At 48.3% G+C, this 23,260-nt stretch overlaps 1 protein-coding gene across 1 annotated transcript in view; it reads left to right on the top strand.

Annotated features, from left to right (window-relative positions):
- Positions 1-21,239, top strand: part of CLCN1 (chloride voltage-gated channel 1) — a 32,162-nt gene extending 10,923 nt beyond the window's left edge. Inside the window, exons 8-23 of the mRNA XM_024758054.1 lie at positions 2,665-2,790; positions 3,121-3,205; positions 3,429-3,530; positions 3,862-3,946; positions 4,221-4,370; positions 8,945-9,014; positions 9,227-9,337; positions 11,741-11,954; positions 12,189-12,322; positions 14,598-14,836; positions 15,121-15,232; positions 15,612-15,688; positions 15,923-15,961; positions 19,177-19,281; positions 19,383-19,469; positions 20,012-21,239. Coding sequence (XP_024613822.1) covers positions 2,665-2,790; positions 3,121-3,205; positions 3,429-3,530; positions 3,862-3,946; positions 4,221-4,370; positions 8,945-9,014; positions 9,227-9,337; positions 11,741-11,954; positions 12,189-12,322; positions 14,598-14,836; positions 15,121-15,232; positions 15,612-15,688; positions 15,923-15,961; positions 19,177-19,281; positions 19,383-19,469; positions 20,012-20,383 — 2,108 coding nt within the window. The 3' untranslated portion in view covers positions 20,384-21,239. The remainder of the gene's footprint in view (positions 1-2,664; positions 2,791-3,120; positions 3,206-3,428; positions 3,531-3,861; positions 3,947-4,220; positions 4,371-8,944; positions 9,015-9,226; positions 9,338-11,740; positions 11,955-12,188; positions 12,323-14,597; positions 14,837-15,120; positions 15,233-15,611; positions 15,689-15,922; positions 15,962-19,176; positions 19,282-19,382; positions 19,470-20,011) is intronic.
- Positions 21,240-23,260: the final 2,021 nt, after the last annotated feature.

The raw sequence follows: 23,260 nt of genomic DNA, 5'->3' as shown, positions 1-23,260 counted from the left end.
AGGGTGGGAAAGAGAGCAATATTACGGAACCTAGGAGACTAGAGAGTTTCCAAATGCTGTTTGTGTTTTTAATGCTTTGTTTCCTCTTAGCAGCACGTTTTCTGTCTGGCTCAGGCGAATACGAAAATGAGCTCTCGTTCCGAAGTACACAGTGACAGACTGTTAGAGAAGGTGTCCCAGAACCACATCGCAGGAAAGAAAATCTAGCCTAGGATTTCAAAAACTGGTCGTAATCCATTCATGAGTTGGATAGTTTACATCCGACAAATCAAAGCCGACTTTGGTTTTGTTACTGGTAAAGAAAAGGAGAGGGGCTTTCCTGGTGGCGCAGTGGTTGGGAGTCCGCCTGCCGATGCAGGGGACACGAGTTCATGCCCCGGTCCGGGAAGATCCCACGTGCCGCGGAGCGGCTGGGCCCGTGAGCCATGGCCGCTGAGCCTGCGCGTCCTGTGCTCCACAACGGGAGAGGCCACAGCAGTGAGAGGCCCGTGTACCACAAAAAAAATCCAAAAAAAAAAAAAAAAAAAAGAAAAGAAAAGGAGAGACTTGCTCTACCTGACTCCCCACTGTGTCAAATCCTTTTAGGCCAAGGAAACAGCTGCCTTACCGGATAAGATTTGGGGAGCAGGGGCAAGAGGTGGTTAGCAAAGCTCTGTCCCTCAGATTCCCTGCTTTCTGAAATGCCCCCCATCTGTTCTCTTCTGCTCTCTTTCTTCCTTCCCTGTCCCCCTCTCCCCTCTCCTTTCTGTGCATCCATAGAACAGGCCTCGAGCCCTGATTATGTACCAGGCACTGTGTTAGGTGTTGGGTTCCAAGGAACTTTCAATCCTGGGGGAACTCAGAGATGTAAATAAATAACTATACCTGAAAGTGCTAAGTGCTCTGATAGTCCAGAATTCCGAGAGAACAAGGGAAGGGAAGGACTGTTTTTACCTGCGGAGGGGGATCGGGGATACCTCCCCAGAGAAGGCGCCATTGAGCTAACCATGAGGAATCCCCTGTCCAAATGCAGCAGCTCCTCCACGAGGAAGTAACCACACTCCCTTGGCATAAATGACTTCCTATCATCTCTGACTGTCACCTACGGAGGAGAGGGCTGGGGGTCTTGGGCTGGCCAGCAGCCGTTCTCGCAGAGAGCAAGGGGAGACGAACCTTATCTAGTTCACGGGATTTTCCTAGGTCTGGGCCTCTTCTCCATTCATCTAATTATGGGCTGCATTTCCTTGTTTTCCTTCTTCATTTCCGATAAAAATGAGGCTTAGCCAGGTGTTAGGTAATTCTCTTGTAAGTTTTTTCTTTGCATCTAATCACAGTCTATTCCCTGATTCTTGGTATGTTTAAAGACTATTTTCTTTGCATCTTTTTTTTTCCTTTATTTATTTTTGGCTGCTTTGTGTCTTCGTTGCTGCACGCGGGCTTTCTCTAGTTGCGGTGAGCAGCGGGTACTCTTCATTGCAGTGCGCGGGTTTCTCATTGCGGTGGCTTCTCTTGTTGCGGAGCATGGGCTCTAGGCACGTGGGCTTCAGTAGTTGTGGCTCACGGGCTCTAGAGCGCAGGCTCAGTAGTTGTGGCGCACAGGCTCAGTTGCTTCATGGCATGTGGGATCTTCCCGGACCAGGGCTCGAACCTGTGTCCCCTGCATTGGCAGGCGGACTCCCAACCACTGTGCCACCAGGGAAGTCCTCTTTGCATGTTTTAAGTCTGTCTTTTATACCCTTATTAGCTTCCTTACTTTGTCTCCACCAACTCTTGCTATTTTTCTATCTGTTTACCTTCTCATTTGTGTTCCAGCAACTACTCTCAGAAACAGTACAACTTAGGACTCTTAATTAGATTTCCTTCTACCTCACCCACCTTTCTTTTTTTTTTTTTAAATATTTATTCATTTGGTTGCATCAGGTCTTAGTTGCGGCCCGCGAACTTTTAGTTGCGGCACGCACGTGGGATCTACTTCTCTGACCAGGGATCATCACCCACCTTTCTTAAGCATAATTGTTTATAGCTTCTTCTGGCCTCTTGGTTTTCCCCCTGGATTTGGTCCTTTTCAGTCAGGTTTTTAATATTAATTTTTTTAAAAAATGTGGATGAATCCTCTTTCCTTTCTTGCAATATTGAGTATTGTCAACTCTCACAAAGCCCTTTCCTATTCATTTTCTTATTTCTTCCCTAAAAGTTGCACGGTATGTGGTGCGTGGGAGAAGGGAGGAGAGATTGAGGGGGGTGTTAAGGAGAGTCCCTGTAAATCTTGAGCTCTGCTTGGCACTCCAGTGAGCACCTGCTCTGGAAGCTTTCTCTTCTGTAACTTTTCTTTCAGAAATTTTTCAAATCCCTGTGGATACCAGACAACTGTGAATCTCACCCAACCTTGCTTTCTAAGGGATGGAAAGGGCACGACCACCTGACCCTCAGGTTTTGTGGGTTAAACCCCCTCATTTCCCATCCTCTCTGTATCTTGTTGAACCACATCCCTGGCCTGCAAAAAACTGCTAGCCTGAGCAGGTATATGGTTTTGAGCATGGCACACTCTAAGAGATCATCACTTCCCAGTTCTGCTCCCCCTGTGATTGAAGTTTCAGCAAAAGCTCCTTGGGTCCACGGGGTGGGAGTGTGGGAGAGAGCCTCACACTTTTGTCTGCACCTGACCCTACTTCCTGGCCCCTACAGGAGTGCTGTTTAGCATCGAGGTCACCTCTACCTACTTTGCCGTGAGGAACTACTGGCGAGGATTCTTTGCAGCCACGTTCAGCGCCTTTGTTTTCCGAGTGCTAGCCGTGTTCAACAAGGATGCTGGTAACAGGGGAGCCCTGGGGTGGAGGCGGTGTGAAATAGGGAGGCTGGTAATGGGGCGTGGAGGGAAGTTCTGTGGGGCAGTGCAGAAAAAGAGTGGGTGGCATCATCTGAGAAGTGAGACCAAGGCCCAAGGGTATATATAGGGCAAGGATACAGGTCATGGAATAGGGGAGAGTGTCTCAGCCAGGAGTGTTAGAAAAAGGAAATCAAATAGAAGAGGAGACATTGGGATGGGAGGAAGCTTTAATCCTTAAAACCTATGACCCTGGTTCCTTCTCGGTGCGTTTCTGTGATGCTCCCACCATAATCCTTGGCCTTTCCATCCTATAGTCACCATCACAGCTCTCTTCAGAACCAATTTCCGAATGGATTTCCCCTTTGACCTGCAGGAACTCCCAGCCTTTGCAGCCATCGGGTCAGTGGGTTTGTCTGCTCTGGAGGACAGTGGGGAACCAGGGCTGGGGCGTGGCTTTGCACTGGAAGGGACCCAAGTTGGGAAGGTGGGGTTGGTGTGGGTGAAGTGTAAATTGTTGGGGGGAGGTGGGTAGAAAGGGAAGGTGTGTGCCTGGTATTTGTTTCCCTGCGGTAGCCAGGTCCGAGGGATGACGGTATCATTTCTGCATAACTTACACCCTCAGGATTTGCTGTGGTTTCCTGGGAGCTGTATTTGTGTACCTGCATCGCCAAGTCATGCTCGGTGTCCGAAAGCACAAGGCCCTCAGCCGGTTTCTGGCTAAGCAGTGAGTCACCGCCCGTCTTCTGCCCTGCCTGTTTACCTTGTGGTTTCTCCAAGAGTTCCTCCCTTTTAATCTTTGTGGAAGGCGTTAGATGCCTTTAGGTGGCTTGTGATAAAATATAGAAGCCCTGATACTGTACAGGGATGAATGGTGTAGTTTCCCCTTTAAAGATTGCTTGTTGGTGGAGAGAATTCTCTGTCTAATGGCCTGAGACTACAGTAGACTCCAGTTTTACTGTAGTAGACTACAGTAAAACTTTGGCTTACCAGAGTCCAGAGAGTTGTCCACGGTGGCCTGGCTAAATTAGGGTGAGAATTAATTGTTTCTTTTTCAGCCGCCTGCTCTATCCTGGAATTGTTACCTTTGTCATCGCCTCCTTCACCTTCCCACCAGGAATGGGACAATTCATGGCTGGAGAGGTCAGCTCCAAGGGTGACCTCTGAGGGTGGGAGTCAGGTCACTGAGCACATGACTGGGACAAAGCCAGGATGGGGCCACATGGAAAAGAGGAAAGAGCACAGGTGTCCCTCAGGCTTCTGAGCATATGTGCTTTTGCCCAAGGATAGACTCTCTCCCTGAGAAAAAAGCAAAAGGGTCTGGTGAAAAATGAAACTGGGGAATTGGTTCTCTTAAAAAAACGGAAGTACCGAACATCCCTGGAGAACCGCTCCCTTTTGCTTCCTCCTCTCACAGTTGATGCCTCGCGAAGCCATCAGTACCCTGTTTGACAACAACACATGGGTAAAGCATGTAGGGGACCCTGAAAGCCTGGGCCAGTCAGCTGTGTGGATCCACCCAAAAGTCAATGTCGTCATCATCATCACCCTCTTCTTCATCATGAAGGTACCTCTCCCTACATTCCTGGCTCCCTGGGCTTCTGTTTTCAACCTAGGAACCGGGGTGTGCATAGGGTAGGGAACGGTAAAACTTCATTTGATCTTCGTCCAACCTAATAATAAAACAGTTTGGAAACCAGAACGTAAGTAAGTTTCTCATCTAGAGAAGTGAACCAATATCTGGGTTAATGTTCCATTCATGTCAGCTTAGTGATGTTGCCATAGTTATTATAACCCTTCTAAAGGTTCCGCTTGCTAAATTATTGAGACAGCAGCCAAGTAAGTAAGGACAAGAGCTTAGCAATACAGATAACTGTGTAAAGACCTCAGATAAATTAACCAAATCCCCCCACATGTTAGATAATTAGGTACTTCATTCTCCATGCATCTGATTATCCATTTTCAGATGATTTGCATATCCATTTTTCCCCCAGTCTAGTGGATGATCTCTTTTCTAGAATTACAAAAGGGATAAAATATTTAAATCCACTTTATTAGTGACTATAAATAATTCTTATAAATGTTATTATTCTCTATTTAGGTAGTGAGGCTGTGAGGATTTTGCCATTCTTAAACCATTTTCTTCTAACTTCAATTAGGAAACAAAAGCTGATCTCTTTTATAACAGTTCTTTTTCATATTTGCCCGTTAGGGATCACGTGTTTATAGACTTCTCAATTACTGCCTTATACAAGTATATTTTTATTTCCATCACTGGTTGTGACATCTGTTATAATTGCTGATTGCCTTTTTTGATGATTGCCTCATTATTAATAGTATGTCTTGCTTGAATAACCCAACATTTTCCTCTATATATTAGGGCCTTCATTTGAAAGTCTGTCCACATTAATCTTTCATGTTTTTTTGTACCTTGCTATTAGCTTATTCTTGATATTTATTGTGAATCTATATTTCCCCAGGATATGAGTCACTAAGTTATATTTATATTGTAATAGCTGTAGTGGGTTCGTTTATTCAATAAATGTTCTCAGGCACCTACTGTGTGCCAAATATGTAATACTTGATTATTGATCTTTGGTGAATCTAACACTTATGGTTGAAAAAAATTATTTTCAAATTTCCTTCGTGGTTTTTTGCTGCTCATTTAATGTGCTTGTCAATGGTCTTATCCTTAGAGATACCAGGTGCTTGACACACCAGGTTCCAATTCCGTTACTTATGTTCTCAGGATTTGCTGTGGGGTTTCTGGAGGCTGTATTTATGTATGTTCTTTTTCATTCCATTCCAGGGGGATTAATTGGGTCTGTGGCTTCCATATTTTGCACACCCACTTTATTACTTAGATCATTTTCATTTCTTCCTTCAAAAGATTTGATATTTTTATCCTAAAGAAGTTCTCAGTGTCTTGTTAGGGGTCTGATTTTGGGACTTTCGTTATAGAGCTTATCTTCTCTAATTTATAAACCCCAGCTTCCTGTGATTGGTTGTTGAGCATACAAACCCATCTGCAGTAACCAAGTCCAAGTTTTGATGGCATCTCAGAATTTCTTGTTCAGTGATAACAATGGTATTTTTCTGATACTCCTCTAGATTGAGCTGTATGGTAACTTCGGGATCATATATACTTTTGAAATGTTAAGCGTTTGAAAATTTTTGGAGAAACAAAATTCTGTATGTATTTTCAACATTTCCTTCCCACTTGACCTCATTTCCTCAGATTCCCAAGTATATCTCTGGATTTCACCTTACAGGTTAAAATTTATTCTGAGAAACCTACTTGGATTATATATCAGGACTCAACTGTATGTCATTCTTATTAATTTCTCACTGAATTACATCCTCAACAATGTCTACATAATAAGTGAATCAAGAAGAAACTCACATTTCTTGGGCTATATTTCAAGCCCAACAGTTTGAAGCAGGCCTATGCTATTCTATAATATTTTAAATGTAAAACCATTCACTGCTATAAATCCACGATATTACCTAGTAATCACTGCTTCCAGCATTTTCACTGTCTTATCATTGGACGCATAACCATACCCTTGTTATTTCCAAAGTGTGGACAATAGGGTGCGTAGGCACATTAAAACATACAAGTGGGGCTTCCCTGGTGGTGCAGTGATTGAGAGTCTGCCTGCTAATGCAGGGGATGTGGGTTCGTGCCCCGGTCCGGGAAGATCCCACATGCCGCTGAGCGGCTGGGCCCGTGAGCCATGGCCGCTGAGCCTGTGCGTCTGGAGAGACCACAGCAGTGAGAGGCCCGCGTACCGCAAAAAAAAAAAAAAACATACAAGTGACTTAGAACTATTTTTCCACAGTTTGATTTGAAATTTAGCTTATGTGGTCTTCTGGCAGTCTCAGTGCTCACAGATAAGATTCTCAGTTCAGCTCTTTATAACATTGATGAAGGGAACTTCCATCTTCTCAATTTTAAGACATGGAAGGCATCACCATGTTGTAACTCTGGAGTGTTTATAATGAGTATGAATATAATTACAACATCTCAGTTTCCTTTTTAATAAGTCTAACATTATTACCTAGATCCCTGAGTTCTCAGTACTGCCTGAGGCTCTGTAGCATTCTTGCCTAATCTTCCTATGGTTCCTTCCTGTGAAGGGTTTAAATAAAGTAGACTCTGTGATAAGGGGTCTCTAGTTTCCCAGTTCTCTAGAACTGGGTGTCTAAAATCTTGGGAATTATTGGTGTTCCAGATCACTTACCCTGCTTCTGGATCTTCCCTTTCATGTGCTAACAGCTCAAAAAGAATGCTAGTCTCGTGTCATTCTCTTTGCTATAGGAGTTGATAACTTCAGTGGCCCCTGATCCTGTTGCGTTTCTTACACTTACCTTGGAGGATACTCTGAAGTTCATCCTCTGAAATCAGACCAATCAGCCACCTATTATCTTTATTACTGGAGCTTTCAGATTAACCTGAGCCTACAAAATCCCTATGGCTTTCATGTACTTATTCCAAAGAGACAGTACAGAATAGTTCAAGGGGTCTCAAAATGTTGTATGTCAGGATCACTTAAGCGCCAGCAAGCGCCTAGAACTCTGTCTCCAGACAGTCTGATGGGGTAGCCTCCAGTGGTGTCTGGTCATCCGCAGTTTAAACAAGTTCCCCTGAAAGCATTACTGTTGGATGTTTTAAGCAAATATTAGCTCTACGTGTTTCTGCTTTGCATGAATACTGTTTGACCAAACTCTCTTCTTTCCTTCCATCCTTCCTTCCTTCCTACGTACTTACTTAACTTACCTACCTACATCCTGCCTGCATTTACTGAGCACTGTGCCAGTGCTGAGAGAAGGCAAACACGACAAGATACACTCTTGTTACACACTCGAAGAATTTGCAATCTGTATCCTCTTCAATTGTATGTTTAACTTTGCTGCTGTCAACTGTTTTAAACAGTCCTATTCTGAAATGGCGACATATGTATTTTGCCTCTTCTCAGAGATTGTCTCCTGAGGACAGCCCTGGCTCAGAAGACTCTCTCTCTAAAGTTCAGAAAATTAGGAAACTTATTTCTCATTAGTTTACAATAAAGTTCGTGCAGTGTTTAAATTGTAAATACTTTGAGCCTGGCGATTTTCTTTTGACCTTTAGCTGTTGTCATCTTTCACCAAATTAGTTTGAGATCTTTTTCTAAGATCGGCTTACTTATTTTGGAAATGATATGTAAACCTGTTGCTTAATTGTTATATTATGTCTCATATGTTTATTTCTCTTACAGATATTTCGAAAGTTCAACCACTCCTCCTTTTTCCATTCGGTTTCTCAGTTCCTTTGCGTTCTTTGCTGCAGAATGTATATATTGCTTTTGCTCAAATCATCCCAATTCCTGTTGGAATACTACCTTGGCCTTGGAGGTCCTTTCTATCACGCTGGCTGATTTAGCTGGCTCTCTCAGTGGGCTCTTGCGGGTTGGTCAGGACAGATCTGATTCTCTGATCCTTTGTTGAAGGTGATTTGATGTTAAAGGAAATGGCTCAGGCAGGACTCTCTTCACTCCAGGTTCCCTTGTGAGGCTTGCCATGTAGATGGCTTTGTAAATGATCATGTTGAAGTTAAAGCAATCATGCAGTAAGTCATTGTGACTTTACGGTGTCTGCCACTTAGAGCTGGGGCTTTTTTTTCAGAAACAGTCTGGCCAGGAAAAGGTATCCTCCACGTTCAAGAGCTCAGGCTGCTTAGCTGAGGTGACCTTTGTGGGCTAAGAGGCTATAGTAGGCTAGGGCCCTTTTGGGGGCAGTGACAGAGGAGTCCTCTGGGGCCTCACTCTTTGTTTTTATTGCCAAAAGGCAAATATTGTCACTCCAGGTAGGAACAATTTGGGTTGATCGCCTGGAGGAACCTTCTTATAGTGTCGGCTTTGGTGAGCTTTTAGCCTGAGCGCGCCATGTGTTTTTGGTTCTGGAGGAAGGGTGACAGACAGGATGGCTTCCAGAAGGATTAGCTATCCCAGGATGTCTGTAACTCTTGAAGCAAGAAGGAGGAGGATAGTGGGAAGGAGGTTGAGAGAGAGAGAGAGAGAGAGAGAGCGAGTGTGTGTGTGTGTGTGTGTGTGTGTATTGGGCAGAGTTGAGAGGGTGTCCTGACGCCTCTTTTTACCCCAGTTCTGGATGTCCATCGTGGCCACCACTATGCCCATACCCTGCGGAGGCTTCATGCCTGTGTTTGTGCTCGGTAAGTTCTGATGGGAAGCCTGGGATCTTACTGATGGCTGCAGTAAGATCTGATGGCTGCTGGGATCTTACTGGTGTACTGAGAAAATAAGGAAAGGCCTGGAAGGCTGGGGGTTTGTATTTAGTCTTAATGCCCAAGGAGGTATGGCTCTGAAAAAAGAGGATAAAGACCTTGAATCTCTCAGCACCTTCCTTCCTTTTGTCTCTCCCTAGGAGCTGCATTTGGAAGGCTGGTAGGAGAGATCATGGCCATTCTTTTCCCAGATGGCATCTTATTTGATGACATCATCTACAAGATCCTACCTGGGGGCTATGCAGTAATTGGTGAGACACATTCCACCCTCCTGTCACCCCAAATACCCACACTCGAACTCTCCCATGATATCTGTATTCCAGGCTACACAATATGGTTTTAATTTAATGCTGTTTAATTCAACTTTTATTCACATAATCAACCCTTGGCTCTGACTCTCATTAGCTCTTATTAAACATCTCTGAGCCTTAGTTTTTTTTTTTCGGTACGCGGGCCTCTCACTGTTGTGGCCTCTCCCGTTGCGGAGCACAGGCTCCGGACACGCAGGCTCAGCGGCCATGGCTCACGGGCCCAGCAGCTCCATGGCATGTGGGATCTTCCCGGACCGGGGTACGAACCCGTGTCCCCTGCATCGGCAGGTGGACTCTCATCCACTGCGCCACCGGGGAAGCCCAAGAGCCTTAGTTTCTTCATGTAGAAAAGGGATTATGGGGATTAAATGAGATAACAAGGATGAGAGCACCTAGGACCACCTCTGAATGCTTGGTAAGGGCTTTTTTTTTTTTTTCCCAAAGAATCGTGGAAACAACAGTGCAGGTGACTGGCTTGAATACTCCTAACCTGCAGATGTGCTCTTGTTAACGGGACTTAAGAGCACATGACTAAGAGCTAAGAAACATGGGCTCTGGACTCATCCCTGTCTTTTGTCACTGGACAACCATGGGGCAAGTTAGTGGCCTTTCTGCACCTTAGTTTCTTTATTCTAAAATGACTTCTGAGGTGTCTTACAGCCCTAACATTTTGAGAGTCTGAGATAATCTTTTTCTGTTAAATCTATAGTCCCTTCCAACCAAAAGCCATGTCTAACAAAATGACCAGTATACGCCCCAGAATTATTATGCTTCCTCCCTCCCTCCCCTCCTCACTGAAATCCCGTAACATCTACGGCCATGCCTCCCTTTGATTTAGAGCTAACTAGCTTCATGGTGCATACAGGGACCTTACTCCCCCATCATAGTTCTTTACAAAAACCTCCTTCATCAATAAGAGTCATCTGCTCTTAGTCCCCATCTTCATGCCTCTCAGGTATCCCCCCAATCTCCCTGGTGGACCTTTGCCAGTATAGCTCCTGTGTTAGTTTATGTTCTGAAGGATATTGGGTATACCATCCAGGAGAATCATTCCTCCCAATATTTCCCTTTTGTGACATTTTCTTGTTCCATTTTGATGTATGGCTTCCCCAGCATCTTTTCTCATAGAATATCTTCCCATATTTATTTTTTTATTTTATTTTATTTTTTTTGCGGTACGCGGGCCTCTCACTGTTGTGGCCTCTCCCGTTGCGGAGCACAGGCTCCGGACACGCAGGCTCAGCGGCCATGGCTCATGGGCCCAGCCGCTCCACTGCATGTGGGATCTTCCCAGACCGAGGCACGAACCCGCTTCCCCTGCATCGGCAGGCAGACTCTCAACCACTGCGCCACCAGGGAAGCCCTCTTCCCATATTTAAATAACAAATATAGTTAATGCACTAGGGACTATTTCGGTTGGTGAGAAAACATAACCAAAAACAAGTAAGACAGATTCTATCGTCAAAAAGCTTATGGAATCATAATGACTTAGATCTGCAAGGGCCTTAGAACTTATCTAATGACCCCTTTCACCTTAGAGATGAGAGCATGGGATCCCAGTAGAATTAAGTTCTATTCATACAGTTGAGAAATAGTAGAGTCAGTATCTCATTGATCCAAGTCTACAGCATGATTCCTGAATTTTGACTCTATCCACTCATAAATTGTTGGCATCAAAACCTGAGGTCTGGGCTTCCCTGGTGGTGCAGTGGTTAAGAACCTGCCTGCCAACACAGGGGACACGGGTTCGACCCCTGGTCCGGGAAGATCCCACGTGCCGCAGAGCAACTAAGCCCGCGTGCCACAGCTACTGAAGCCTGTGCGCCTAGAGCCCATGCTCCGCAACAAGAGAAGTCACCGCAGTGAGAAGCCCACGAACCACAACGAAGAGTAGCCCTCTCTCGCCACAACTAGAGAAAGCCCGCGCAGCAACAAAGGCCCAACGCAGCCAAAAATAAATAAATAAACTTATAAACAAAACAGAACAAAACCTGAGGCCCAAGGTAAAACGCTGTAAATGGGTTTTTAAATGCTCAGAGTGATCCAAACTTTTAAAAGCAAGGAATAGATGCCACATCACCATCTTTATTTTATAAATGAAACTTTGGCCACACACAAAATTTTTGTAAATTGCCGAAGGTCATAGAATGAGATCAAAATGACGAGTTTCTAACAGTTCAGCATTCTAACCCTTTACTCCTGACAAATGGTTATCTCAGGAGTGTTGGCACTGCCCAGGATCATGTGTCCCCACCCTGTGTCACTCCCGTCACATCCCCATGTAGCCCCCATGACAAGAAAGGCAGCCCTAACCCACCGGTACACTCGTGTGTCTCATTCTAGGAGCAGCAGCGCTGACTGGTGCAGTATCCCACACAGTCTCCACAGCCGTGATTTGCTTCGAACTAACGGGTCAGATCGCTCACATCCTACCCATGATGGTGGCTGTTATCTTGGCCAACATGGTGGCTCAGAGCCTGCAGCCCTCCCTTTATGACAGCATCATCCAGGTCAAGAAGCTACCCTACTTGCCTGACCTTGGTTGGAACCAGCTCAGGTCAGAGGCACCAGCTGGAATTAGTTCAGATTTGTTGGGGTTGGTGTGAGAGGTTCTGAGATTGAGCATGACGTTAAGGTCAACGTCTGGAAGCACTGCTTTTTACTTATTTTTATATTCCCACGCACTTCATAAATATTATGAGTGATCAAATGCATGGCAGACCTCACGGGAGGAGTGGAAGGAACAGGCACGTGGTAAGGCTAACCCTGCCTGTGCTTTCTCCCTCTGCAGCAAATTTACAGTCTTTGTTGAGGACATCATGGTACGGGACGTGAAGTTTGTTTCAGCTTCTTGCACTTATGGGGAGTTGCGAAACTTGCTCCAGACCACCACAGTCAAGACTTTACCACTGGTCGATTCAAAAGGTCAGTGGGAGGGAAGGAAGCAGATTCCTGAGCTAGTGACCTGAACAAGGGCTCCACAGAAGTGGAGGCGGCACTGTGGAGTCGGCTTGTCTGAGGGGCTACTCAGGCTGCTGCAGGACGCTCAGCCTTAGGGAACATGGTCATCTTCAAGGAAGGAAAAACACAGCCATAACACAAGCACAAGAAGACAGTTTAAAAAGCCAGTGAAAGAAATACAATTGATTTTCATTAGTCCTTTTAGTTATGTTCTATAAAGTTTCCAAGAACACTGAATTAGGGACACTATACTGAACCATTGCTCCTAGAGGAAATTGAGGGTGAGGTTCCTGCAAGCCTCTGGTCACAACACTTTCTTCAAGTAATCAAAGCAGACACTTGTCTTAGGTGTGTTTCTCCTTAAAGACCTTATTCAATATCTGTTGTTAATTCATCAGCATTGAACTCACCATGACCAACAGAAGGTTAGCTCATGGCTGAACAAAGCTTTTATCTAACACACTTCTCTTCTCCATAAGGCACAGCACAGCCTTCCTGCTTAGGGGCAATTTTAAACAGCCAAATTGGGCTTCCCTGGTGGCGCAGTCATTAAGAATCCGCCTGCCAATGCAGGAGACACGGGTTCGAGCCCTGGTCCGGGGAGATCCAACATGCCGCTGAGCAACTAAGCCCGTGTGCCACAACTACTGAGCCTGTGCTCTACAGCCCGTGAGCCACAACTACTGAGCCCATGTGCCACAACTACTGAGCCTGCACTCTAGAGCCCATGCTCCGCAACAAGCGAAGCTACCACAATGAGAAGCCTGCGCACCGCAACGAAGACCCAATGCAGCCAAAAATAAATAAAATAAATAAATTTAGAAAACAAAAACCCTTAAAAAAACAGCAAAATCACCAACACAAAACACAAAAAGTGCAAAAAACATGGCATTCAATGGACCACGAAAGAACATTTGTTTACAATATGAAAGCTGGAAAAAAAAAAAGGGCAGAGCATCACTTTGTTCAGACTCAGCTTGGAATGTGTGCGTGGGGTAACTCAAATTTTTTGCTGCTCTGCACATGTCTATGAATGATGGGAAAAGTACTGCAAATATTGATTTTGGGTTACAAAGATATTTAAGCCCGTAGGTGAATTCACAAATAGGGAATCTGAGAATAATGAGGCCTGGCTATAAATCTTACGGCCCCTTATGTGGTTCTCATTGCTACCTAGCTAAGTGATAGCTGATTTTTAATGCCCAATTTGAGGAGCAGATGAAACTGTTCCATATGAAGGAGTGAACGTGTTTAATGAGCAGTGATTTCACCTCCTTCACCATCCTTTCTGCCCACCTTTGGCACTTAATCTTGCTTTGTATTATTTCTTATTGTGGTTTCTATATCTATGTCTTATCTTCCTCAGTAGATTGTGTATCCCTTGAGGGCAGAGACTATAACACCTGTCTCACTCAAACTGCCTCCTTATAGGTATTTACTGGATATTAAATAAATACGTGTCTAATGATTGTATTAGTGTAATAGAATCATTTAGAGATACTTGGAGCCATTTAACTTGTTAGCTCTAATTTCAGATCATCAGAGTATCCAAACTACTTAAATTAGCTTAGTTTTAATATTTTCCCAAATCCCAAACACCTTTCAGTGGCCTCTAAAACAGTGGTTTCTCACTGGAATAGGGGTACAGCCGATGGGCTGCAGGGTTTTCATAATAATGACTAAGACCTCATGGTAAGATTTGTCTCAGTAACACTGCTGCAATCTTATGGCCTCAAAACTTAATGAAAATGTTAATTATAGTAGCAGAATTCTGATAAATATATAAAAGACCTTCCCAGGAAAAGTAGGCATTCTGTTTATACCTACAAGGACCCAGAGTCTTTAAGTGATTAAACATCAGATATCCTTGTAGACTTCTTTCAAAGTATACTCGTTCATCTCAGTATGAATGGCTTTTAATGTCTTCTTTTGGAGACAGTATTGATTAGCCTATTTTAATACCAAGTTCACCTATTTACAAACAATCTATGTAAGGGCTGCATCAAAATAAGTACAAATTATCACCAATTAGTGTACTATCAATTGGGGCTCTAAGTGCTAAATGGGTGAAATAATAGGGATTCAGTGAGATCAATCCTCAATGAGTTTTTAGGAAGAGAGGGTAAGAGCTGAAAAAAGATTGGGTGCTGGGCTTCTGTCCCTGACTCCACCCTGCCGAGCAGGCCCGGGTGGGAGCGTAATTGAGCGGGCCCTCAGGCTGAGCTTGGATCTCCCCCAGATTCGATGATCCTGCTGGGCTCCGTGGAGCGTTCAGAACTGCAGTCCCTTCTGCAGCATCACCTGTGTCCTGAGCGGAGGCTGCAGTTAGCCCAGGACATGGCAAGGAAGTTGTCAGAGCTGCCCTTCGACGGGAAGGTGCGGCAGGCTGGGGAGGGGCGCCGTGGCGTCCAGGGTCGACCTGAGTCTTTTGCCTTTGTGGATGAGGATGAAGATGAGGACCTCTATGGGAAGCCCGAGGTGAGTGGGCTGGGAAGGGCCGGGTGAACAGGGTAGATGGGGCAAAGGGAAAATAGGAAGAGAGAGAGAAGATGCTGATCATTGACAAAGTCAAAGAGACAAGTGCCCCTGGGTCCAGGGACTGAAGGAGGTAAGGTTGCAACTGATGGTACCGTGAGAATTCAAAGTGCTCTAAGGGCTTCTGAACTGAATAGAGTTAGATGGGTTTCCCAGGACACCACCTGGTAAAGACAGGAAAAGGTAGCCTCTTCTCTGGGACTGAGAACTTTTTCTATTCTTTACAGCTGCCTCCTCTTCCTCCTCCTCACCCCTTTCCTACTGCTCCACTGCCCCCTGAAGAGCCCAACGGGCCCCTGCCCGGCCACAAACAGCAGTTGGAAGCACCGGAGCTTGAAGGTAAAGATTCTCCCATCATGCACCTCACCCTTGAGACTGCAGGTAAAGATTCTCCCATCATGCACCTCACCCTTGCCTCATGCCTTGTGGTTGTGTCTGGGCACTCCTCAACCTAAGGGCTCCTACTATGAGGAGGCGTGAGGCCTGAGGATGGTGGGAGGGGGTTTCTATTCTTCGAGTCTCCATGTTAACCATCCCAAGGCATGGGGGCAAGGGCTGGATTAGGAGGATGGAAGGGGAGAGTTCCTGTGGAGGTGAAGCACCTAGAAGTATGGACCTTTTGTGGCGAAGTGTCAGGACCACTTGAAGCCCCTGACCATTTCCTCCCAGGATGGATATGGCTTTCTTTCCATTTCCATTCACTCACCACTCCTCTCAGGTCAACGACCCTCCATCTTTCAGTCCCTGCTGCGCTGCTTGCTGGGCAGAGCTCGCCCCACAAAGAAAATGACCCAGGTGAGAGGAGATGTGTTGGGGGCGGGGGACATGGGACAGGGAGCTTGTCTTTGAGGAGCAAGAAACCCATGATCCTTAAATCAGGAGAGAAGAGGTCCCACCAAGAAGAAGCTTCATCATATGGAAGGGAGGGTGGGTTGGAAAGAGGCATCTGTGGCTTGGCCAGGGAGAGATGGCTATGGTTCCACTTGGAAGAAAAGGGAAGGAACTTGGACCTCTGTCTTTCTTCTCTAGGATTCAGAGGATTTAGTGGATAACATGTCACCTGAAGAGGTAAGTAAAGGAAACAGGAACCTGGGGTGGGTTGTTTTGTCACAAGAACATATTGCTCACTTTTTTCGACCTTCTCCATTGTGTTGTTGTAAGAGTAACATGTGAGTCTAGGCAGGAAAGCATTCTGAGAGGTTGGAAATGAGGTGTGACCATGGAGACAGTACTGAGCACGTTGCTCGGAGGTAGGGGAACGTGGTGGTGTCCTCATGGGGACCGGCGTCATTTCAGGAGAGGGAAGTTTTGAGCCTCTGTGTGTAGAGGCGCCCATGGTGCTAGGATGACCCTTAGAGCTTTTAGACATTAGGGAAGTTCTAGACCAGGCAGAGGCTATGCGGGATGGATGAGATTTACCTGCAGGAACATGGCACCGGGTAGCCAGCACTTACGCAAACCAATGTGGGAGAACAACATTGAAATTAAGATGGGGAATTCAGTGTCTGGTGAGGTTACTCTGCTGGATTGATCAGGGTCCTGAGACAGTGGACAATGAGAAGATTCCAGGAAGCGAGACTGGGAAGAACCACAAACTGAGGGCAGATTTTGGCAGTGGCGCCTCATTGGGACAAATCACTATCCCCTATAGAATCCATGAGAGGGAAAATCAAGCACTGAGTGGGTTTGGTTGTGCCGAGTGAACAGACCGTGGCACAGCGAGTGGGAGCAGGTGGCTGAGCTGTGCCATCAGAGCTACCCTGGCGTGTGGAGAGACACCGACAGCGTCCGTTAGCAACCATTCCACTTAGTAGAAGAACGCAGCTTGCTTCGAAGGCTGAAAGGTAGAGCTTTAAAAGTATGTAGCTGAGCTTCCCTGGTGGCGCAGTGGTTGAGAGTCCGCCTGCCGATGCAGGGGACACGGGTTCGTGCCCCGGTCCGGGAAGATCCCACATGCCGCGGAGCGGCTGGGCCCGTGAGCCATGGCCGCTGAGCCTGCGCGTCCCGAGCCTGTGCTCCGCAGTAGGAGAGGCCACAACAGTGAGAGGCCCGCGTACCGGAAAAAAAAAAGTATTATTGGTTTGAGCACCCTAGTAAGGCACTCCTTAATTGTAGTTATGGCCTATCTGATTCCTGCTTGTGGGCAGAAGGAATAGTTCGATTTTTTTCTTCTTTAATTTTTTTCTTTTTTAATACACTGAAGAAAGCCAACTAGCTGATCAATGAGCTTATTTAATGACCGCTGGAAATAAAATGCAACTAGGGATCAAAAGAAAATAGATCATACATTTTTAGGTGATATCTTTCTCAAGGAAGATTTTAAGCAGCTCTCAACTCCCATGGGAACCACCAAGACTTTTTGAAAGGATAAGATTCAATAGGAGTCAAACTTCAGGATATTTTAACACAGTTTTCAGGCTAGATCAAGATGACCCTTGACAATATCAAGATGATACCTCTGGGAATAGTCAAAGAATTCAGTTCTAGGTTGCTAGGAGCGGGGTCTACTCTTCGTTGTGGTGCGTGGGCTTCTCATCGCGGTGGTTTCTCTTGTTGCAGAGCACAGGCTCTAGGTGCCCGGGCTTCAGTAGTTGCGGCATGCATGCTCAGTAGCTGTGGCACACGGGCTTAGTTGCTCCGTGGCATGTGGGATCTTCCCAGACTAGGGATCGAACCCGTGTCCCCTGCATTGGCAGGCAGATTCTTAGCTACCGAGCCACCAGGGAAGTCCTATGTCTTGTTTAATTCTGCTGCTCTGTTAGGGATACACACAGTTAGAGCCCTGGTTTGTATTTGATGCTGAGATTTTTCAAGTCATGGAACACATCAGACAAAGAAAGAGCAGAAAAAAGCTGGGGGTCCCAGGAACACGATCAGCAGTCAAGGTCAGAAGCCCACCTCTGTGTAATCTTGGGCAGACACTTAAGCACTCCATGCCTCTGTTTTCTCATCTGTAGAACGGGGATAATGATAGGATTGTCGCAGAGGATTCAATGAGTGAAGCAGTTAGAATAATGCTTGGCACCGAGGAAGTGCTTGGTGCATGTGTACTGGAAATGGTTCTGTTAGTGTTGTTCCCTAAGGGCAGGCAAAAAAGTAACCAGGGAGGCCAGAAATGATCATAGAATGCTCCCGGAGGACAGGACCAGCCAAACCAGGGTTGGCAAGTGGCTGCCCCCCGTCCTATAAGTAAATCCTTTCTGCAACATACCTGCTAAGTGGTCATCCATCCTGTGAGAATTTTGTGTGAACCTATAGTCAGGGAAGGTGAGAGTCTAGAGGAGGTGTGATTGCAGTCCGGAAAGAGCAGGACGGGACAGATGGAAAGCACAGCACTGTGGACCAAACACGGGACACGAGAACTAGGGGATGGCCTTCGGTGACGTCCTCTGAAGCTTGAAACGTATAGATGTGGGCAAACAGGAAAACAAAGTAGTACCTCATTCAGAAGGGACTGCCTGAAAAGAGATTACAGAAAATTGAAAAATCACTTATGAGAACCAGAGCGATACTGGATTATTTAGAATCTTGGGGATTTTTGACGTGCACATCTAAAATCCAGAGGAAAGTTCAACTTTTGCCTTAATGCTTCGGTCATAGACAAAACAATGTAAACCAAACCAAACACACAGAAATGGCTTGTTTGAGTCAACAAAGTGCCATGTGACCCAGGACAGCTCTTCCAATCAAACAAGTCTTTGCCATGATCTGCTGTGTAAAAGGTCAGTGTGCTGGTTTCTCCATGACACACAGCAACTGAGACCACACAGCACTCCGGAGGAGTTCCGCCCAGGGGGCAGAATTAAGACAAACGGCAGCCTAAGATGGAACACGATCCATGCCGTTTCTGAAAAGCAGAGCCTGGCAGAGCGCGTCTGACCCGGAGTGTCAGGCGTAGGGTATGGGCGCAGGGTGGGGTTCTTGGGGAAACCCAGAACAGCAGTCGCAGAAGCGGAAGCACATCTGGCTTCACTGGAGCTGTGGGTGTTACAGGAGTAGTGGAAAATAAGGCTGGAGAGATGGGTTGGAAATAAGTGTTTGGGGCACCAGGACGAAGGAGCGTGTTCTGAGCACCTGAGGGTGAAGGTTGATTTGGGGCTGGAGGAGGGAAGAGAGCGGTGCGGCTCCCTGGGGGAAAGGGAAGAGGGCTAGTGGTCTGGAGGAGCTGTGACGGTTCACTGTGTATTTCAGGCTTCCGGGCCAGGGCGAGGAGGGCTGTTTGGGGTCAAGATCTGAGGTTTGAGGGGGCTCTGATACTGGGTGACGGCCCTCCTCTCCGGCAGATTGAGGCCTGGGAACGAGAGCAGCTGAGCCAGCCTGTCTGTTTTGACTCTTGCTGTATTGACCAGTCCCCCTTCCAGCTGGTGGAGCAGACGTCGCTGCACAAGGCAAGTCCTTGCCCGATGCCCACCGCCCACCGAGCAGGGCTGCTGGGAGGGCCGGGCGGTGCGGGGCCTCTGCGTGCTGACCTGCCACCCTTTCCTCGCAGACTCACACGCTCTTCTCCCTGCTTGGCCTCCACCTTGCGTACGTGACCAGCATGGGGAAGCTCACGGGGGTGCTGGCCTTGGAGGAGGTAAGAGCGATTGTCCCATCTGAGCAGTGAGGAAGAGTGGGGCACAGGGTACAGGGTGGGGGAGTGGGCAGGGGTGGCCTTAACATCCGGGAAGTTCCTCCAGATTCCCCTCCTGTTTCTCATGCAGAGACTGGAGGGGGGCGGAAGTGCAGCCCTGTGCCCTTCTAAGGACAGCATGGGCTTGGGATGGGGGTTCAGGGCCCGAGTCATGGCTTCATAGGGGTGTGCTGTGGTGGTGCATGGAAGGGGGAGGGGATGGGAAGTGGCTGAAGAAGGCCTGAGGGTTGCTAGGAAGGGGCTGAAGGAGGTCCTGTGTCAGGGGTCTTGAGATTCACTGCTCTGTAGGTGGGGCTTTTCGTCCATCATGCCCCCTTTTTTCCTTTTTCTGTCTTCTCCTTTTGATCCATCCTCACCGTGCATCTTGCTTTCCCATGCTTTTTCCTTTTATCGTCTGCTCCTCTCTCGTGTCTGTTTCTCTCACTGCCCCTTTCTTCTTTTCCTCCCCATGTTGTACCCTCTCTCCCCTTCCCTCTGCCCCCCAGCTGCAGAAGGCCATTGAGGGGCACACCAAGTCTGGGGTGCAGCTCCGCCCTCCCCTTGCCAGCTTCCGGAGTGCAACTTCGACTCGAAAGACTCCTGGGGGCCCACTCCCTGCTGCAGAGGCCTGGAGCCTGCCTCAGGATGGAAGTGGGGCCACTGGGGCAGGGGATGTGGCCCCTGCCTCCCCAGAGACCCCTGTGCCATCCGCCTCCCCAGAGCCCCCTCTCTCCTGGGCTCCGGCCAAGGCAGAGAGTGAGCTGGAGGAACTGGAGCTGGCGGGGGCTCCGGGGCCGGAGGGGGAGCTGGCCGACATCCTGCAGGGCCCCAGTCTGCGATCCACTGATGATGAGGATGAAGATGAAATGGTCCTCTGAGTGCCTCCCAGACCGCGGCATAAAGACCATCCAGAGACCCAGGCTAGAGGGTGGACCTGTGTGGAAGAGGGTATTTCCTGAAGCCGGAGAGATCGCACCAATATCCGGCCTCTGCTAGGAATTTTAAAATGTCATCCTGATCGTGTTGGAGAAGGAGCCAGAATCTGGGCAGGAGTAGCCTCGGTCAATCATTTGGGCATGCCCCCCCGTCCCCAGACAGGCGGTGGTTGTAACCCCTGCGAAGGGCCCCTGGTAGTCCACAGGCTTCTTGAGTTTGCCTGTGTGCGGGTGGGGAATGCCTGCCTCTGCCTGGCCCCCCTCACTCCCCCACACTCCCCAGTGTTCTTGTCCCAGTGTCTTCCTGGCCTTGCCCATCCCCCATCAGTTTCTCCGGTGGCGGGCGGGGTTAAGGCAGGCCCAGGATGACTGTGGTCCTGCCAGTGCCATGTGGGAGGAGGAGATGGGATCACCTCATGGCCTCATGGACTGATGTACCTGCAAACTGTCCACAGCCCCTTCTCTCAGAGCCCCCCACCCCGTTCTCCACCTGCCCACAGCCATTCCCTGAAATTTGCCTCCAGACTCCATCCTGGCTCCCACTATCTGTCCCCGGGCAGAGCCATTACTAGGGCGGGGAAAGGCCAATCCCACTTCCCCCTCCTTTGTCCTCCATTTAAGCAGTGAGGCATGGATAAAGAGCCTATGGGGGAACAGCCTGGAAGAGGAAAGGTCGCAGGAAGGCTCTGTGTGAAAGGGGCAGTACCTAACAGTCCTGTGGCCAATGGATTTACTTAACTCCCTCTGGCAGAAATTCCTCCCATCTCACATCACAGCTTCCAGTTTCCAGGTCACTCCCTCTCCGCTGCAGTCCTTGATCTGTCCTGCCCAAGGGTCAGCTCTGCCCTTGAGGTGCTCTAGCTAGGGCTTCTCCTTCCAAGAGTGGGAGCTCAGGGCAGCTGGGCCACTGGTTCACCCAGAGACTATACCTTCTTAGGGACTGGTTCTTTGTGTTTCTCTTCTAGGGGTTCAGCGTCAAGATGGCAGACCTTTTTGATGCTTCCCACACCTGGGAAGTCAGATCCTTATCGTCCCCAAACCAGCGACAGGGAGACTGCCATCACCCTGCCTTTTCTATAAGTGGTCCCCGGTGCTCTGAGCGGCCAGAGACCCTTGCTCCCACCCCCAGGGCTTTTGTCTGTCCCTTCTTTTATGCCTCGTTTAGTTCTGCAGTTGTGCCCCTCCCCAGCATTCTCCTCCTTCCCCACCCTGTGCCCGGCCTCCATCATGCCCCAAATAAGACACTCATAGCCGAAGGTGCCACCACATTGTTTAGTGCCATTGAACACAGCCTGGAGCCCTCTGCAATAATACAGCCCTTCCGCCTCCCCAGGCCAAGAGAGAGAGGCTGTAGCCTGGGGAGGGGGGCTGGCAGTGGGCCTTCGAGCCCAAGCCCATGTGTATATAATCTATAATATTTATATATATATTTATATATAATTCTCTCTGTAATATATGTCATAGAATCTCTCTTGGGCTTGGGGTGGAAATGTCACATTAAGAAAACATGCTAAGACTGGCCATAAATCCCGCCCGACCTCTGGTCAGCAGCGATGCCAGCATCCAGGGATGCTGGGCCACGCTCACGCTCACGTCCGAACTCTGCTAGAACCCTTCAGAGTTTTAGTCGTCTTTTGGCAGGGACCAGCAGGGACCGTTTGGCTTCCTCAGTGAAGGTGGGAGGAAAGAACACTGCTTTAGATGAACTTTCCTAACTCCACAGAGCCCTGAGCGAAAAAGGAAACGTGATGCATGAACCCGCTCCCTGGACTGGATGTCCGCTGTGGTCCGGGGGCGGAATATGGGACACAAAGGGGGTGAGATTAAGAGAAAAGGATGATGCCTTAGAGAGGGCAGTTTGCACAAGATAAGGAAACAGGGACCCCGTGAGAGGAGGGAACTGTGACATGCAAAACCCCAAGGACCTGCAGCAGGAGTGCAGGGCGAGGCCAGCAGCGAGGGCCTGAGTGAGACCACACGAACACACACAACCCTTTAACAGTTTTAGATGAGGTGACTTCAGCTACCTGTGCTGAAGGTGACATGCCAGCTACCATGCCTACTCCTGTTTCCTCCAAGAACCAACTTCAGGTAGCCATCCTCCCCCTCCCCAGAAGATGTGGACCTGGCCTCGGTTGCGTTTCAGGGGCACAAGTGTGTGACACTGTGGGCTTGATGGAGGCAGGGCCACAGATGGACAGAAGCACCCCAACTCTCAACCTCCTCATTCTGGGACACTGCTGCAGCAGGGGAGGGGCAGTGTGCTGCCGTCTCTTCGCTCTACCCTTCGACCCTGTCCTCTGCCCTCAGGACGTCTTACAGGAGTGCTGGGGCTCCAGGTGCTGCACAGAAGTCCCCACCAGAATGGAGAGTGGGTGCGGAGGGCAAGCAGTTTCAGGGGCTTATGCCTCATTGTAAAACATCCTGGAAGGAAGAATACCCAGATCCTCCTCTCCTTCTCCTCAGGAGGCCTGGGGAGGGCGGGGGGCAGGGGGGGACACCTGTGAGGCCCTCCTGAGAGTCCTGGGAGGAGGTAAAGAGGGGCCAAGGGAGCCCAGAGCCCACGCTCCTCCTTGGCAGACACCCTGCCCCAGCTGGGGGCCTGACAGCACCGGACCCCTCCCTCCACCCTACTCACCCCTGAATCCCCAAGAAGTTATAAAAATGTAGAAAAGGCAGAGAGAAAAGTGTAAACAGCTCCAGAGAATTGGGGGTAGATGGAGGGAGACACAGCCTCCCCGTCTAGCCAAGACACCTGCACCCTGTGTCACGCCCCCCCCCCCCCCCCCCCCCCCCGGCCCCCGGGCCCCCCGGGAGGGG

The sequence above is a fragment of the Neophocaena asiaeorientalis genome, unplaced genomic scaffold (assembly GCF_003031525.2).
Source record: "Neophocaena asiaeorientalis asiaeorientalis breed wild unplaced genomic scaffold, Neophocaena_asiaeorientalis_V1.1 scaffold206, whole genome shotgun sequence".
Taxonomy (NCBI): domain Eukaryota; kingdom Metazoa; phylum Chordata; class Mammalia; order Artiodactyla; family Phocoenidae; genus Neophocaena; species Neophocaena asiaeorientalis.
The sequence above is the reverse complement of the archived record's forward strand: the minus strand, read 5'-3'. Positions and strand labels throughout refer to the sequence as shown.